The sequence below is a fragment of the Chrysochloris asiatica genome, unplaced genomic scaffold, assembly GCF_000296735.1.
Source record: "Chrysochloris asiatica unplaced genomic scaffold, ChrAsi1.0 scaffold00055, whole genome shotgun sequence".
Taxonomy (NCBI): domain Eukaryota; kingdom Metazoa; phylum Chordata; class Mammalia; order Afrosoricida; family Chrysochloridae; genus Chrysochloris; species Chrysochloris asiatica.
Window position 1 is genome coordinate 6,285,385 of NW_006408573.1, and position 18,717 is coordinate 6,304,101.

The window sequence follows — 18,717 nt, forward strand, 5'->3', positions numbered from 1 at the left end:
GGGGGCATGGCCAGCTCTGAACCCAGAGGAGGCTGGAAAAGCTAGGCAGGAAGACAGTGAATTCCTGGGGTCAGGAGCTGCGGCACTGAGGGGAGGGCACACCCTACTGCCCCGGAAGTACTCATGTCCCGTGGGGGCTGGGTGGACACATAAGAGCTCTAGGCCGGCCACTGGAGCCATTGGCCTTCTGCAGCCTGAGAACATGTTCGCTGCCACTCTGCTGGTCCTGGCCCTCCTGGGCAGTGCCCACACCTGCCCCAAAGACAACTCTTACAAGGCGGGCATTGTGTGCCGCATTACCAAGCCTGCCACCCTGGTGTGTAAGTACTACTCTATCCCCATCTGTTTGTGCATCCTGAACTCTTTTTTAAGGACATCCACTGTGCCAGGGAGTCCTGGTGTGGCGCTGTGAGTTAATGTGCTGGACTGCAAAGTCGGTTTGAACCACAAGGTCGGTGGTTCAAATTCTCCAGCTGCTCCTCGGAAACCCTTCACAGGGTTGCTATGGGTTGGAACCGACTTGATGGCACTTAACAATAACAACAACAACACTGTGCCAGATGCCTCCCTGGCTAGGGCAGCTTTAGGTCAGGGAAAGGAGTGCCCTGCAGTGAGGCGGACGAAGTAGAATCACTTCAGTGTCTTCTGACCTCTTACCTCTAGATCCAGCTCTCTCCTGACCTCTTACCTCTAGATCCAGCTCGCTGATGGGAATGTTCCCACTGGGCTGTGAAGAGCTAAGTGCAGGGGTTAGTGTTCGTCTGAAACTCAGGGTCAAACTAAGGTTTCAGCTAAGGATCAGAGCGGAGCAGAGGATGGGGAGCGGGGCTCTGGTGAAGGTAGAAGGTCAGTGTGTATTTGGTGTTTGCTGTGGTTGTGTGTTACTGAGTTGGTTCAAGGCTTTTTCTATGTCTCCAAGTGGTGGTGGTTATGTACCGTGGAGTCGCTTCCGACTCATAGCAACCCTGTACAGGATTTCCGAGGCTATAAATCTTTATGGGAGCAGAAAGCCTCCTCCTCTTTCTCCCACAGAACAGCTGGTAGTTTTGAACTGCTGACCTTGCAGCTAGCAGCCCAATTCGTAACCACTATGCTCGCTACCAGAGGGTAATCATTTAACTGACATGCAGAGTCCAAGTCGTTGCTCTCCCCTACAGTGAACCAGGAGACCACCAAAGTGATCCAAAGAGCCTTCCAACGAGCCAACTACCCAGACATCAAGGGGGAAAAGGCCATGATGTTCCTGGGCCAAGTCAAATATGGTCTACACAAGTGAGTTGGGCCTGGGTGTGAACAGGCTAGCGGGTGGGGCACAGCCTGGGACTTGCCCCCAGCCCACAGTGAGGAAGAGCAGTTAGGAGGACTCAAGCCTTTCCACTTGACTTGGTGCAAGGGGAGGAAAGATTGAGCCTCCCCTTACCAGCCGGGATGCTGTGGGAATATATTGGAATGTATCAACTGCCCTGTAAAATTCCAACCTTGAAATGGTCATTTTCCACTGCCCAAAGCAGATGGGGACAGATGTGGAGCCAGGAGAGGCAGGATAGAGTGGACTCTAGACTTGAGATGATAGTAACAGTGGAGCACAATCTATGGGCCAGACACCTTTACAAAAAGGACCTTATCTCATCTGCACCAGCTAAGCATCAGTTGCTGTCAAATAGATTCTGACTCATAAAATCCCCATATATGTCAGAATAGAACTGTGTTCCATAGTGTTTTCAAGGCCTTTCTTCTTGGGTGGATTTGAACCTCCATGTTAATGGTTTGTACCACCCAGGGATTCCTCATCTGCACCACCTCCCCTAATAGCCCTGCTTATCAAACAAGGACACAAAAGTCCAGAGAGGTTCAATAGCTTGCCCCTGAAACAAGACTGAACACAGACACCTTGCTAGCCCCTCAGGCTGTCCTGGAGTCTTGATCCATGCATGTCTGTGTGTCTGTCGGAAGTCCCACAGGAAGAGACCTTATCTGTGTTCTAAAGTCAACTTCATCCCTGCCCCAACAAAACAAAAACAGGCTTATCTCATTGTTATTATGTGCCGTGGAGTTGGTTTTGACTCATAGCCACCCTGTACAAGGTTTCCAAGGCTGTAAATCTTTACGGGAGCAGACAGCTTCATCTTTCCCCCGCAGAAGAGCTGGTAGTTTCGAACTCCTGACTGTGAGATTGTTGTTAAGTGCCAGCGAGTCGATTCCAACCCATAGCCACCCTGTATAGGGTTTCCAAGAACCAGCCGGTGAGCTTGAACCGCCGACTTTGAAGTTCAATGGCTTTGCAGTCTGCCGCATAAACCAATAGAGCCACACCAGGATTCACACAGAACTGTGAGATTAGCTCTGTTTAACTACGCTACCAGAGCTCCTTGTTGTTGTTGTTAAGTACCGTGGAGAAGGTTCCGACTCATAGAGACCCTGCACAGGGTTTCCGAGGCTGTAAATCTTTACCGGAGTCAGAAAGCCTCATCTTTTCTCACCAGAGTTCCTTAAGTTCTTGTAATGTTCTGGGGCCACTAGAGGGCGCAGGTGATGCTGGAATGCTGCTTAGTCTTCCTGAGAAAAGTTTTCCCACTGTTCAGTGCTGAGTGCTCTGCGTGATCATGGCTTCGGTTTCCTTTTCTGTAACAAGAGGATACTGCAGTACTGATCTACATCACAAGAGGCCAGAGATGGCAAACGTGTCGTGAAAAGTTGAAAGAGAGAGTATCATTAATAAATAAGCAATAATTCCGTAAACCAGACTGCTGGTTCAGCCTTAGCGACTCTGTATAGGGTTCCCAAGGCTGTAAATCTTTACAGGAGCAGAAAGCCTCGTCTTTCTCCCTCGGAGCGGAGAGTGGATTAGAACTGCTTACCTTGCAGTTCAATGATAACCCATACTACACCACTAGAGGGAGCTTCAAAAGGTTTATACAATAATTCTATTTTCTTTCAATTCCATTTTTTCCTTCTAGTTTTTATCTAAAACAGTTATGAGTGGATAGCGATAAAATACGATTAACCGTGAGGAATAGAAGTTGGGCCTAGATAATGGATATAATGAGAATTTTAAAATATTATTCTCTTAAAAAAAAAACAACAGAAGAAGAGGAACAGAACAGAAAGGAAAAAAAAAACTAACAGACATTCTTGGATCCTCTTTGCTTGTCACAGTAAATTATTGTGGCTATAATATAGATTTTTTTTTTCCTGTTTTATTCCCTGCAAAATGCAATTAAATGTGTCCTGGTGTGGCACTGCGGACTAATGCGTCAAACTGCAAAGTCGTTAGAACTGCAAGGTCGGTGGTTCAAGCTCACCAGTTGCTCCTTGGAAACCCTATACAGGGTCTATATGGGTCAGAATCAATTAGATGACACTTAACAACAGGAGCAACAGTCTCATTAGGGTGCCCGCAACAAAAAGGTGAATTATACCAAGGGCTTCAGAGAACAATTTGCTGGATAAATTACATTCAAGGCAGAAAGGTCACTTCAGAAGGTTAGAGTGATAGGTTTGGGGAATTCCAAACAGGTCATCCTGATAGATTTTCTCAAAGCACACAGCACGATCACATGAGCTAATAATGAAGGAGTTTCAAGAAAAGTGAAAAACGCACTGGTAAGAAAAAGGCTACAACAGGACAATGCACTTGTTCATTCTTCGAGCATACAAGGATTGTCCTGTGAGAACTTCATGGCAAACCATACTCCATCTACCTTACACCTCTGACCATGCCCCTTCAAACTTCTGTTTCTAAATCTCATAGAACATTTCAAAGGAAAATGATGTTAGTTCCTTAAGTATGCCCACACCATGTTTTGACAGGGTGTAAACTGAAGTGTGCAGACTCCTTCAGAAAGGATTAGAGACATGGAAGTGTGCAGATCTACCTGGAGGGTATGCCAGGCAACAAGCCTTTATTAAGTAAAACCATCAGATTTTGAAAGCTTTATTTAATAAAGGTGTCCATGATTTCATAACACTACTTCTGACCTACCATTGTACAATACTATTCATTTTTTTACTGACTTAATTTCATTCAGCATGTCTTCAAGATTCATGCACATTGTAGCATTTATCAGAACTTCATTTCTTTTTAAAGCTGAGGACTAATCCATAGTATGTATAGACCATATTTTCTTTATGCATATATCTGATGATGAGCGCTTGATTTCCCCACCTTTCAGCCACTGTGAGGAGTGCTGCACAGGTATCATATACCTGTCTGTGACACTTCTAGTGGACCTCTAAGGCAGATGCATAGGAGGGAAATTGCTGGATCATATGGCAACCCCAGCTCGAGTTTTGTGAGGCGCGGCCAAACTGTTTTCAACAGCATTCAGTAGCGTTCTCACCAGCAATGGATGCGGATTCCAATTTCTCCACACCTTCTCCAATTCTTATTTTCCCTTTTTGGTTGTTTATCTTAGCTATCCCTGGTGTTGTTAATACATGCCATCAAATTGATTCCCACTCATAGCGATCCTGTATACAGTTTCCAAGGAGTGGCTGGTGGATCTGAACTGCTGACCTTGCAGTTAGCAGTTGAGCGCTTATCCTGAAGCACCACACCAGGGCTCATACGATTAGAATTATACTCCTAACACTGTTGTGAAACTCAAGCACAGTGCCTTGCTGTTTAATAATTGATCATTGAAGAAAATTAGATCCCATAGCTTTTTACTTTTGTTTTCTTCTAAGAGCTATTATGATTTAAGATGTAATATTTAGTGATCCATTTTGAATTAGTTTTTGTATAAGCTGTGAAGTAGGAATCTTTAAGTTCTCTGCGTGTGGAAATCGAACTCTGCCGGTACCATTTGCTGATGACACTATTCCTCCCTCATTGAATGTTTTTGAAGTTCATCAGATTTTTTGAATTTTCTTTTAGATCATGTCACTTGTGAATAGGTAGTTCGACCTCTTCCTTTCTAATTTGGACATCTTTATTTTCCTTGCTTTATTATCTGAGTACAAGCGGTAAGAGAGGGCATCCTTGTCTTGTTTCCATTTTCAAGGAGAAAGTTTATCTTTCTTTGTGGAGTGTGGTGTTGGCTGTTGATTTTTCGTAAATATACTTAATCATGTTGAGGAAGTGGAAACATGTTTTCATGAACACAATAATTTAACCTTTTTAAGGACTCGGCTGTCTACTACATCTTCTGCTGCTCATGCATTTTATATTTTATCATTAAAATCATTCGGTCCTTGTTTTAGATTCAACATTTAGATTCTTTATTTTGAATTCGTCTTTGTGTATGGTGTGAGGTACGAATCTTGCTTCATTGTTATGCATTTGGAAATACAATTTTGCTAGCTTTGTTGGAGAGACTATTCCCTTACCATTGATTTTGCTCTTGTTGAAAATCAGTTGATCGTAGATGTATGGATTTGTTTCTGGGTTCTCAATTGTTTTTCATTACTCATAAAGCAGTGCCAGGCTGTTTGGATCACTATGGCTACATAGCATGTTTTGATATTGGCAAATATAAGGACTTTTTCTTTGTTTCTATTCTTCAAAATTGTTAAGCTATTCAGGGCCTCTTGCCTTTCCATAGAAAGTTGAGAATTAGCTTTTCCATTTCCGCAAAGACCAAGTGATCGGTGTTTTCCATCATTAGAGCTCTAAGTAGATATCTCTGGGGTGTGTCCAGCAATGCCCCCACTCTTCCTCGGTGACAGCTACCTCTCTGAAGGTCTCTGATTCCAATGGTTGCATTGGCAACAACTCAGTCACCAAGATCTTCCTCTGGGATTTCACTCACAAACAGTTCAAGCACTAAGCAGGCAGAGCCACTCTCTGGACTGTCGATCTAAGCTTGCCACTTCCATGATGGTAGGAAATGGCCTGTGGTTATTATATTATATTCTCTCTGGATTCAGTATCCAACTCATCTTGTCACTTATAACCATCCTATGTACAAAGTATGAATCTAGGAACATTGGAAGTGGTCAAAAACTAAATGCAATCCATAAAGACTGATATCTAGGCAGTAGGAACCCTGGTGTGGCACTGTAGGATAAGGACTGCACTGCTAACCACAAGGTTGGCAGTTCAAAACCATTAACTGTTCCTTGGAAACCCAATACAGGGTCTCTGTGAGTTGGAACCAACTTGATGGCACTTAACAAGAAGGGAGCTGAAATAGAACTGGTATTGGCCATTTTGAATCAGACAGTCACATAGTCTACTGTACTGGGAATGACAAATTGAAGAGAAATGGTGTAGCATTCATCATCAAAAGGAACATTTCAAGATCTAGCCTCAAGTACAATGCCATTAGTAGTGGGATACTATCCATGAGGGATTTAGAGTCTGATTCTGTCCATCTGTCCTCCCTGCTTCTGGTCTTACTACCTGGGGCTCTCATGGAAACCCCATCTCTGAATTGGTGGCACACTTTCTCCCTCATGTTCACCCTTTAGACTTGTAGCTGGATCCCTCCCTCTCCCCAGCCTGACTAAGACCACCTTCTGAGTTGAGCCTTCTCCTATTCTCCTCGGAACGGTCACTTCTTCCTGCTGAAGTCCTGTACATCCTCTACCCAGAATTCCTATTCACGGAAGCCCACTGGATTACCTCTCGATTGTTGCCATCACAAATGGCTTAAAACCACACAAATCTATCATCGTACAGTTCTGAGACCCAGCACGGATCTCTCTGGGCTGAAATGAAGACGTGAGAAAGACATTGTTCCTTCTGGAGGCCTTTTCCAGTTGGTAGATGCTGCCTACATCCTCCTTCTTCAAAGTCAACAACGCTGTATTTGATTGTGAGCATTCTTCCATAGTCGCCGCTCCCTGAGCTTCTCCTCTTTCACCTTCCCTTCCGCTCTGAAAGACCCTTGCAATTATACTTGACCCACCCAGGTAATCTCAAGGTGTCTGTAAACTTCCTGTTGCCATGGAAGGTAACATGTTCACAGTTGGTGGGGATTCAGATGTGGATGTCTTTGGGAACCATGATTCTATCTACCATGACCTCACTGGTCCCTCAGGCAGAGCTGGGGGGCTCACTCCCCAGTTCCCCCCAGTCTGAGTTGACTGTCTCCCTCTCTGGCCTCTGAGTTCTCCCAGCACAGGGCTTGGTTGAGCACGTAGGAGTGTGACCAAATCCCTCCCTGGTCTCCATGGTGCCCACCCACTCTCCACTGTTCTCCCAGCATCCAGATCAGCCACTTGTCCATCGCCAGCAGCCAGGTCGAGCTGGTGGAAGACAAATACATCGACATCTCCATTCAAAATGTGTCTGTGATCTTTAAGGGGACCCTGAACTACGGCTACACCAGCGCCTGGGGGTGAGCATTCCCGCTCAGCTGTCATATTTTGTGACCTGGACCATCCCCCTCCCCCTCTCTGGGCTGGAAAGCAGAATGAATGTCCTGGCTCTTTGACTCTTTGCAGGTTTGGCATTGATCAGTATGTGGACTTTGAGATCGACTCTTCCATTGACCTCCAGATCCACCCAGAGCTGAGTATGTGTCCTGTTCTCTGGGGAGGTGGGGAAGTCAGACTCCAGGGAGGTATGCACACAGAGGGTTCTGAGGCCGCCAAACAGGCACAGTCTGGGAAGTGGGGTGGGAAGGCCAGAACTGGTCAGCTCCCGGGGCTTTTGGACAGCAGGTGAGCACCACCCAGTGGCCAGTGGCTGAGGCTGCCCTGATGTGATGTTGGGGCCTGTCTATAGCCTGCAGCTCTGGCCGTGTGCAAGCCGAGGTCCAGGATTGCTACCTGTCCTTCCACAAGCTGCTCTTGAATCTCCATGGGGAGCGTGAGTAAGTGCCACATCTCGGAAGCCCCCATTCCTTACATGTGCTGGGCCCCTGTGTCCATGTGAGCCCCTGAATGTGCAGGGTGGAGATACAGACAGACAAATCTGGGGTGGGGGTGAGGAACTAGCATCTTCAGTGGGGTCACTTCTGCCCCCTCAGCACCCCAGAAATCCTGGAAATAATAACCAACAATTGTTGAGAATTTACTATATGTGTGTGGCGTTGTGGGCTAATGCGTCAGACTGCAAAGTCGTTTGAACTATAAGTTCGGTGGTTCAAGCTCACCAGCTGCTCCTTGGAAACCCTATACAGGGTCGCTTTGGCTTAGAATCAACTCGACGGCACTTAGCAACAAGTCATGTTCCCAAGCCAAGCCTAGGAGGCTGATTCTGTGATTCTCCCCGTTTTCACATATGGGAAAAGCTAGACACAGAAAAACTAGGAAGGAAAGAAAAACTCAGACCCGCTGAGTGCATTCTGCATCCCAGACATCACACCGTTTTCCTAAAGACCAGGCACCATGTTAAGGCAGCTCATTAAATCCCCACAACAACCTTTGAATAGGTGCTATTATTATCCCCATTTTTTAAAGATGTGGAAACTGACGTAGAGAAGCGAAGTAACTTGCCCAAGGACACACAGCTGGCCATTCAGGGGCTGAGACTACGATTTGCATCCAGTGTCTTATGACCCTAGTACCTGGGCTCCTGAGCTTCCAGCTCTCCTGCTCTCAGAGGAGGGGTTTCCTGTCATCACACAGAGGAGACCACTGATACTCAGACAGAGACATGTGCATGCCACACAACCATGGGCAGACCCATTAGGAGGGCCTGGAGGAAGGTGGGGAAGAGCCCTGGGTTCAGGCCTTTCTCTGCCTGGTGATCAGGCACCGATCCAGGCCCCAGCATGTCTGTACTGTACGTGTGAGCATGCAGCAGTGATCAGCGTGACTGGGATGGTATAGTAGGGAGTACTCTGCGCTTGGAATCCCAGCTCTGTGAGCACTTGGGAGTGGCTTTGCCTCTCTCTCAGAGGCAGTGTTCTCACTCATGAAACTGGTCTGATGAGATCTGCCTCCCAGGCAGGGTTGGAAGGTCTGTACATGTGAGCATGCAGCAGGGATCCACGTGACTGGGATAGTATGGTAGGGAATACTCCGCGCTCAGAATCCGAGCTCTGTGAGCACTCTAAGGCAGTGTTCTCAGTGGTGAAACCGGTCTGATGAGACCTGCCTCCCAGGCAGGGCTGGAAGGTCTCACTGTATGCTTGCTTCTTTTAGGCCTGGGTGGATCAAGCAGTTGTTCACAAACTTCATCTCCTTCACCCTGAAGATGGTCCTGAAGGGACAGGTGAATAAAGCCTGCTGCTCCAGGCCAGCCCTGCCAACCCTCCATAGGTAGAGCTGACTGGTCCAGGGTCATGCCCAGGAGGCTAGACCTCCCTCATTCCCTGCCCTTCCCTGAGAAAGTGCCCCCCATGGCCAATCCTCTGGCCCCATCCCAACACTGCCACCACACCCACCTGGAGGGAGACACCATCCTCGCCCTAATCTGGCCTCCTCTCCAGGTCTGCAAAGAAATCAACGTCATCACCGACATCATGGCTGACTTTGTCCAGAGACGGGCTGGTGAGTGCTGTGTGCCTCAGAAGGTAGTGTGGAAGCCAGAAGGTCACCTGTGGTGTCATTGTGTGCCCTTGAGACAATCACTCCCCTTGTTGGTCTCATGATCCCTGTCTGACTCTGACACTTGGTGACTACTTATGGTCAGGGTATGGTTCCCCAGAACCCACTTTACTGATGGAGCTGAGGGACCTGTTTGTGGAGGCGGGAAGGGCTGATGCATCAGGGCAGGTGGGACCAGATCTTGTGTCTAAGCCCTTGTTTTGACGTTTCCCTCTCCACAGCTGACTTCCTCTCAGACAGAGACATTGAGGTGGACATTTCCCTGTCAAGATCACCTGTCATCAAAGCCACCTACCTGGAGTCTCATCACAAGGTGGGGGTGGTGGAGGTGGGAGCAGGGGCTGGATGCCCCTGGGGTTCTTGCAGGTGTCCTGACGTCCACCCTCAACTTCAGCCCCTTGGAGGCCAATAGCCCACAGCAGCCAGGTCCATTGCTGCACCCTCTGAAGTTCTTTTCCTGATGCCACAAGGAAGGTGAGCCCATGGCTCCGAGTTCTCTTGGCAGGCACCAGGGTTACCAACTCTGAGGATCCCTTCCTAGAGGGCTCATGTGGCTTCTTTTAACCTTTACGAAAGGTTTGTTTCCTTTGGACCTTCTATTTCTTTGGATCTAGGTTCTGTTGCTGTAACAGAAACACCCCCAAACAATAACAGTGTAAATAAGAGATGTTTCTTTCCCTCTCTCTCATAATATAATGGTCCAGATGTACACAGTCCAGGATGGACTTGGTGACTCCATGGGGTCCAGGTTCCTCCCGTTTTGTTACTCCATCATTTCCAGGGTGTAGTCCTTGTCCACATGGGCCAAGACAATTCACTTGACCACCACCATACCCACTTCCAGTCAGGAGGAAATGGAAAGGTAGGGGGTGGGGCAAGATTCACTTTTGCTCACTTCCCATTGGGCAGAACTTGGTCACATGGCCACACCTAGCTGCAAGGGAAGCTGAGAAATGGATAGCCTTGTGCCCTGTTAAAAACTGAGTGCTACAGAACTCTGAGATAGGTGGTCAAGATGGAGTTCAGAGGACAACTGGCCATCTCTATGGTTGAGCTGCTCCCCAGAAAACTGCACAGAAGGAGAATTTCAGGGGTTTGTAGGCACTCCTAAAGCCATTCACAGACTACTGGGTTGGGTGGTGTTAGAGGGGACCGTTTTCCTGATTTAAGCTGGGCAGTGGATCATTTTCCTGATTTAAGCTTCCAGGAGCCAGTGGTTCTGAAGGTGCAGAGTCTAGTGGTCATCCAGGGTAGAGGTGGGATCATGAGGTCCATAATCCCCCAGGTATTCTGATGGACATCCTCGCTGGACTAGCAGCCCAGGAGGGTGGAGTTCTGCCTGGTTCATCTTATTTGTGACTGGACATAGCAGGCACTTGGAAATATTTGTTGAAGGAATGAAAGACCAGATAGTTAGGGCTTTTAGTTCTGAATACAGCTCTTCCTCTCTTTACTCACCTGCACTCCAGGATGGAGGCTTTCCAAGGCTCCTCTTGGTCTCACTAAAGCTGATACATGGGGGAGGGGAGGGTCTAGCCAGCACTCCTCTTTCTCAGGGTCATGTCATCTACAAGAACATCTCGGAGGAACTTTCCCTCCCCACTTTCTCGCCCAGCCTTCTGGGGGACTCCCGCATGCTCTACTTCTGGTTCTCTGAGCAAGTCCTTGACTCGCTGGCCAACACTGTCTTCCGGGATGACCGCCTAGTGCTCAGTCTGACAGGGGATGAGTTCAAGGTGAGTGAGGTGGACTTGGTTGATGGGGAAGGCCATCCATGTATATGATATGTATATGTGTGTTCACATGTATGCAGAAGCCATGCATGTGCACAGTGTGTGCATGTGCACACATGTGGGACCACGTGGGTGTGTTATATTGCGTGCACATCTGTGTGTATGGTGATATGTGTACATGTTGGGACATGCCTGCATGTAATATGTGTATGTGGACGCATGTGTGTGGAGGCCATGCATGTGTCTGACCTATGCATTGTGCACACATGTGGAGGCCAAGCATGTGTATGTGTGCACCTATGTGGAGGCCAGGTGTGTGCACAATATACATGTATGTATGCAATGTGTTCTGAGGCCACGTGTGTATGTGATATGTATATGTGTACACATGTGGGGATCGTGCAAGTGCATGGCACATGTGTACACGTGTGTGGAGGCCATGTGTGTGTCTGAAATGTATGCCCATATACACATGTATGTGGAGGGGGAGGAAATTCTGGGAGGCAGGCAAAGGAGTTATAGACTGTTTATGCTGGGACTATTATGTCCTGCTGAATCCCTGGTGACATGAGCAGTTAAGCACTTACTATTAACTGAAAAAGAGAGCTCTGTAGCGTAGTAGTTACAAATTGGGCTGCTAACCTCAAGGTCGGCAGCTGTTCCACGGGAGAAAGATGAGGCTTACTGCTCCTGTAAAGATTTTCAGCCTTGGAAACCCTGTGCAGGGTCACTATGAGTCGGAACCGACTCCATGGTACTTAACAACAACAACATTAACTGAAAGGTTGGCTGTTTGAATTCACTCAGAGAGGCCTTGGAGGAAGGCCTGACAATTGACTTCCATTTAAAACTTTTCACACATGGGGGTGCCATGAGCCAGAGCTTTCTCAATGGCAGTTGTTAGCATGTGCTGGGTACGTATGTAAAACTTGGCACATAGCAAGTGTGCTATTGTGTCAGGTAAGTGGATGTTATCTTTGTTGCATGAATCACTCTTTGAAGTGAGTACCATTGTGACCTCCCTTTTACAAAAGCATAAGATAAAATCCAAGCTTAGAGAGCTTAGGTGACTTGGCCAAGGTCACACAGTTGATAAGCGGTAGCTCCAAAGCCTGCACTCTTACCCTTATGCTAAGACAGGTGGTTTTCAGTCAACGCATATCATCGAGCCAGTGGGGAAACTGAGGCTCATAAAGAGAGAGGAACTTTCCCAAGGTCACGCAGCCTGTCGTGACTGGAAACCAAACCTTCTGATGCTGGTCAGGGACTCCTTCTTACTACATGCTGCCCAGAGCAACTCAAATTTTGCCTGGGGGTGGGGTGGGAGTTGGGTTAGGGGAGGTCCCCAGTCACTGATACTCACTGTCTTCCTGCAAAGTCTTCTTCTGAGGACTAACCTTCCCACCAACCTCTACCTTTTCTCTATTTCTTTTTAGACGATACTGGAGACCCAGGGCCTCAACACCAACCAGGAACTCTTTCAGGAGGTAACAGCCCCCATCCCCGGGTAGCTTTACTCCCATGTGCACCCCAATTCTGCTCTTGTGTCAGGAACCCTACCCCAAGCAATACCAATACCACAGACAATTCTAATAGCTAACACGAAGTTTTCTCTAGGTGGCAGCACACAGCCAAGTGCTGTATCACATCACTTCCTTCTATGCTCAGAGCAACCCTATAACTGAGGCATTTTGATGATCTTTTTGTTTTACTCACAAGGAGACTGAGCTGCAGAAAGGCCCACAGACTGACTGGAAGCTTCCAGTTAGTAAATGGCAGAGCTGAGTAGGAGCCCAGCTGGGTGGCCTTCAAAGACGGCCCCAGGCCCTACTCAATGGGCATTAGCTGTGGGGCTAGAGTGACGGTGGGTAGGGGTATGTGGGGCTGGGGGCCCAGGTGGCAGCTGCAGGTTTGGAGGCCTCCAGCAAGACGATGCCACTCTTACCTGGTCCTACTTCCAAAGCCAACCTTGGGCAAGTCCCTTGGGGGTGATGACTTCTGCTTGCTCTCCCCTGAGAGGGATGCTCATAATCTCTCTTCTAAGCATCCATAGTCCCCTACCTTAAATGGGACCTTGTCCTTTCTGGGTCTCCTTTTTCGGTTTTCTGGCCAACTCACTGCCCCACCATCTACAATGACTTCTTCTTCCAGCCTTTCCTGCTCTCCTCAAATCTTCATCCAGCTCTCACCTTCTGCAAACAACCTTGTCTCCTACTTCCCAGAGCTGGACAACAGCACCAATAGACTTCTCCTTCCCAGTCCCACTGATTCACCACATCTGTGTCTTCCTATCGCCCTTCTCCTGTTCTAACAAACAATGGTCCCTCTACTCTTCAGAACCTGAGTTCTGCCCTTTCTGTCCCTCTCCAGCTTTGTCAATCTGTATCTCTTGCTTTCTCTCTCACTCCTTCCAGGTCTGCAACTCAGAATCTTTGGCATGTCCTTGACCCCTCACTCCCATATTAGAATCCTGTCTATGTTATAATCTAAATATTTCTACAATCTGTCTATTTCTCTATACCTTCATCCTAGGCCAAGATGGGTCTACAGCCTCCTAGTGGGTCTCCCTGAATCCTAATACTCCTATAATCTGTTCCTCCACCCCAGGCAGAATAATCTTTGTGTGTGTATGTGAATTATGTGATAGTTTACCTGGGAGAACATTAGCTTTGCATTCATCCTATTACAACGCATTTCGTTTTATTGCAATGATTACAATCCCCTCCATGCATCATTAAACAACCAAAAGGTACACCCCACAAGCCTACCCCCCCAGCCATCAGCACACAACCCTCTCCCTCCCAGAGTCCAGAGTCCCCAGCCGCTCCATCTCTCCACGTCATCGTCTCTGCCTCCATCTCTGGTGTCACTGCTTCTCTGGATAGGGTCCCTCACTCCACTCTTCTCCCTTAATGGTCCCAGGGAGCTTCACTCCTGGACTGAAAAATCAACCACTCCCCTCCTTTTGTTACAAAACATCTATCTTTACATTTCCAACACTCACAGTCAGTCCAGAATAATCCATTGAAGAAGCAAAACTGATTATTCACTCATCCACCTAAAACGTATCCTTCATGGATAAGACTCTTAGAATGAAGGAAACATTCTCTAACATGGCATCCAAGGTTCTTTCTTTTCCAGCTTCTGTCTACCTCTGAATCTTGCTACTTCTTTGTTTCCCTAACGATGACTTTAAGATTTTTCTCTTTGACTCTGAGGGGTGCAGCAGTTTCACCCAAAGATGTGGATTTCGTTTTAAATATGCTTCTTGGGACTTCGCATGACGGTTCCATTTCTCAGTCACTAGCTCTGATTAGTGCCAATACCCCGATTTCTCTGTTCTCAACTTCTTGCATTTCCCTTAAACATATGCTGGGCCTTCTCAGCTCACCGTACACATTTCTTCATTGTGTTCTCATAGTTCCTATCTCGCTGTCTCTCTTTACTGGTTATTCAACCGGCTTTTTCAATTTACGAATTCTTTTTATAACTGTGTCTAATCTGTGTATTCATGCACTTAATTTTCATTTCAATATCAATATATGTATTTTCATTTCTAGAAATTCTATTTACTTGATTTTCAAATCGAACTCTTCTTTTTTCCGCTCCCTGGAGTTTTGTTATTTTATTATGGCTTCTTCCTTTAATCATTTAAAAATGATTCCTTTATAGTTTCTTCTGAATGATCCTTTATGCCAGATTCTTGGAGTACTTATACACTTACTTTTTGTGCTTGCTAACTCACGATGGTTCATTTCTTTATGTGCTTTGTGTAAGAACATTTTTAGTGGGTTTGGTTTTTCAATGGGCATACTCTGTTCCCTATGTTACGTAAAGGCCCTTGGAGAGTGGGTTTGCATTTATTTCTCCTGGAAAGCCCAGAGTTACACCATTCAATTTTAGGCCAGTTTCTCAGCTCAGGCAGTCCTGCACATGCTGGTGGTATTAATACAGATTCCAGAACAGTATGTGCATGGGTTTGTTTTGCTTATTTATAGCCCTGTCCCCACCCCAACACTCCTCATGGCTTCCTGTGGTGAGTAGAGATTTTCAGTCTCCTTTTCACTGAGGGGAATCTCTGAGGGTGCTAAAGCACAAGCCAGTGGGATTCGAACCAGCATCTAAGTCCTTTTCTTACTTAGAGTTCAATCTACTCTTCTTCTCCAATACCAATCCCTTTCTAGTCCTCATGTGCTGCTGTAGGATAAGCACTGGACTACCAGCCACAAAGTTGGCAGGTCAAGCCCACCAGCTGCTCCTCAGAAACACTATACAGGGTCGTTATGAATTGGAACCAACTCTATGACATTTAACACAACAACAAATGTATTATATAAAACTTTTGTTGTTTTATGTGTCCATTGGTGTGTGAGAGTCTGTGCTCTAACCGACTGCAAATCAGCAGTTCTGCTGATCCACCCAGGCCAAACTCCTCAGCCCCACTGTTCCTTGTATTGGCCATGTTTCTTCCACAGGGATCTTTGCCCATACTGTTCCCCCTGCCCAGAATGCTTTTCCCACTCTTTCCTCTCTGTCTGACTCCTCCTCATCCTCAGGGAAGGTCTCCCTCACTTTTCTGACTTGTTCAGATGGCCTCTAAAGGGCTCTTATAGCCTGATGTGTCTTTCCTTATAAATACTGCCCAGTTAAACTTTATACTTACTAATGAGATTATTTAATAAATACTGAGTGGCTCTCTGCTATATGCCTGCCTTAACCCAGACTTAAAGTATGGTCTCTTATGCTGTCCAAAAAAAGGTATTTGAAATGAAGAAATCATTGATTTTGCAGAATTCTATCATGTGATCTCCAGCATCATTTCTATCACCAAGGCCATATTTTCCAACTACTGATCCTTCCTCTTTGCTCCCAACCTTTGCATTCCAATCATCAATAATGATCAATACATCTGGATTACATGTTTGATCAATTTCATATTGAAGAAGTTAGTAGAATTCTTCTATTTCATCCTCACTGGCTTTAGTGGTTGGTGCATAAATTTGAATAATAGTGGTATTAATTAACTGGTCTTCCCTGTAGGCCCATGGATATTATCCTATCACAGATAGACTTGTACCTCATGACTGATCTGGATATGTTCTTTTTGACAATTAATGCATTGTCTCTTCGATTTGTCACTCCCAACATAGTAAACCATGTAGTTGGCAGATTCAAAATGGCCAATACCAGTCCATTTCAGCTCACTAATGCCTAATGCCTCCAAGTGCTCCTTGGAGGCCAGGAAGCCAAACTTTGTCTCTCATACTTCAGACATATTGTCAGGAGGGACCAGTCGCTGGAGAAGGATATCATGTTTGGTAAGGAGGAGGGTCAGAGAGAAAGAGGAAGACCCCCAGTGAGATGGATTGGCCAAGCGGCAGCATCAATGGACTCAGGCGTGGCAACAATAGTGAGGTTGCCCCAGGACCAGGCAGTGTTTCATTCTGCTGTACGTAAGGTCGCTATGAGTCAGTACCGACTCGATGGCACCTAACAACAACAACAAAGCATAGTCAATACTAGTAAATATTGTTAGATAAAAGCACCAGGCCTATCTAAGCAACCGGTCCTGTTCTAAACTTTTTATGTGGATTATTTCATTTAACTTTCATAACAACCCTATGAGGTAGATACTATTATCCCATTTAACAGATGAAGAAAATGAGGCCGAGATGGGGAAGTGAAGTCGGTAGGAAAGGAACAGTTTCACTGTTATACAGAAGAGAAAACTGAGGGTCAGGGAGGATAAGGGTCATGCCCAAATCACAAGACAAATTAATGATTGGGAGGCGCTTAGGGTTTATGCCTGAGCCACTACCCTGGGCTGCTTCCTTTCTTACCAGCCATGGGATCCCCAAGTCAACTTCGCCCCTCCATCTCCAGGGACAGTGTCTACAGTAGTTATGACTGGCCCCTGTCCTGGACATGAGGACCTTGTCTTCCACAGCTTTTTGGTGGCTTTCCCACAAGCCAGGCCCAAGTAACCGTCCACTGCCTCAAGACACCCAAGATCTCCTGTCAAAGCCAAGGCGTCGTGGTCAGTTCTTCAGTGATGGTGAAATTTCTTGTCCAATACCCAGGCAGACAACACTTTGTGGCTTACACTTTTGAAGAGGTGAGTTGGGTACTATTAAAAGCAGGGAGCAGGGAACCTGGCTCCCAGAGGGGACATGTGCGGCAGGAGTCTGAGGGTCTCACCCATCTCCACTATGACTGGTTGTTTCTTAGACATGGTGTTCCTTCTGATAACATACTAGTTATGAGGGTACATATGGGGTGGTGGTTATGTGCCGTGGACTCATAGTGGCATATGGGGGAGGGGTCACCAATTTTGGTATTATTTTTATTTCTTAAGCTAAGTGGTTACGAATCGGGCTGCGAACCTTAAGGTCAGCGGTTCGAAACTACCAGCTGCTCCGCGGGAGAAAGATGAGGCTTTCTACTCCCGTAAAGATTTACACCCTCGGAAACCCTATACAGGGTCGCTATGGGTCGGAACCGACTCGATGGCACATAACAACAACAACAACAACAAGCTAAGTGGTGGTACATGGATTTCTGTCATACCAGTCTTTAACCCCTGGCCATAGCTACTGGGACCACAGGAGTTTACAAATTCAGAATGTTGTGGCTTCTGAAAGGGTACATGGTATATTCCAGGACATTGCCAGTGAGCTTGGGCTGGTGTCCCACAATCAAATACTTGATATTTCCCCAGCATATGATTATTCACAAGGGGCCTCACATCCAAATTTTGCTGACAAGCTTAAGAAGAAGAAAACATTGTTCCAGTTTCAAAGCTTGTTTAATTTTAGAATTCTAGATAAGGAATTGAAGACCAGTATTATCCCTAATGGGCGAACAATGGCTCTGGATTGTGAACCACAAGGTGGGCAGTTTGAGCCCATCAGCTGTTCCACAGGAACATGATGCTTCCTGTTCCTGCAAAGATTTCAGACTCAGAAACCCCATGCAGGGTCACTATGAATCAGAACCAACTCAACGGCACTTAGTAACAACAGCAACATTATCCCTAATGCCTTTTTGTATGTCTTCAATATTTATTAATATATTTTAAAAACTGAAGCTAAAAGTAATGCATGAACCTTTTGGAAAATACGGTTAAGTATAAAGAAAACCACAAGTTACCCATAATTCTCTTGCCCTAGACACCCACCCCTTCACTATAGATAGTGGAGTGGATTTCCTGCAGGGTTGTTGTTTTTTTAAATTACTTTTTAATGTTTTTTTTGTTTTTTTTTAACAAGTTTTTATTGTGATTTGAGTTAAAATTTATCAGATTATCAGTTTTCCATTCCATAAATCATATTTTGCTTCATTGCAATGATTATAATCTCCTCCATGTACCGTCAATCAATAGTATTTATCTCTATTGTACTCCCCCCCCTTTTTTAAGGCTTTTTATTGTGGATTGAGTGAAAGTTTACAGGGCAGATCATCAATTTTACATTCAACAAATCATACACCTTGTTTCATTACAATGATTATAATCCCCTCCATGCACCATCAGTTAACAGTATTT

General features: G+C 46.1%; 1 protein-coding gene across 1 annotated transcript in view; it reads left to right on the plus strand.

Moving 5' to 3' along the window:
- The first annotated feature begins 202 nt into the window (after positions 1-202).
- CETP (cholesteryl ester transfer protein, plasma) overlaps positions 203-18,717 on the plus strand; it is a 27,863-nt gene continuing 9,348 nt past the window's right edge. Inside the window, exons 1-11 of the mRNA XM_006863618.1 lie at positions 203-320; positions 1,158-1,272; positions 7,149-7,283; positions 7,390-7,460; positions 7,673-7,760; positions 9,037-9,106; positions 9,324-9,384; positions 9,663-9,754; positions 10,998-11,177; positions 12,611-12,661; positions 17,122-17,289. Coding sequence (XP_006863680.1) covers positions 203-320; positions 1,158-1,272; positions 7,149-7,283; positions 7,390-7,460; positions 7,673-7,760; positions 9,037-9,106; positions 9,324-9,384; positions 9,663-9,754; positions 10,998-11,177; positions 12,611-12,661; positions 17,122-17,289 — 1,149 coding nt within the window. The remainder of the gene's footprint in view (positions 321-1,157; positions 1,273-7,148; positions 7,284-7,389; positions 7,461-7,672; positions 7,761-9,036; positions 9,107-9,323; positions 9,385-9,662; positions 9,755-10,997; positions 11,178-12,610; positions 12,662-17,121; positions 17,290-18,717) is intronic.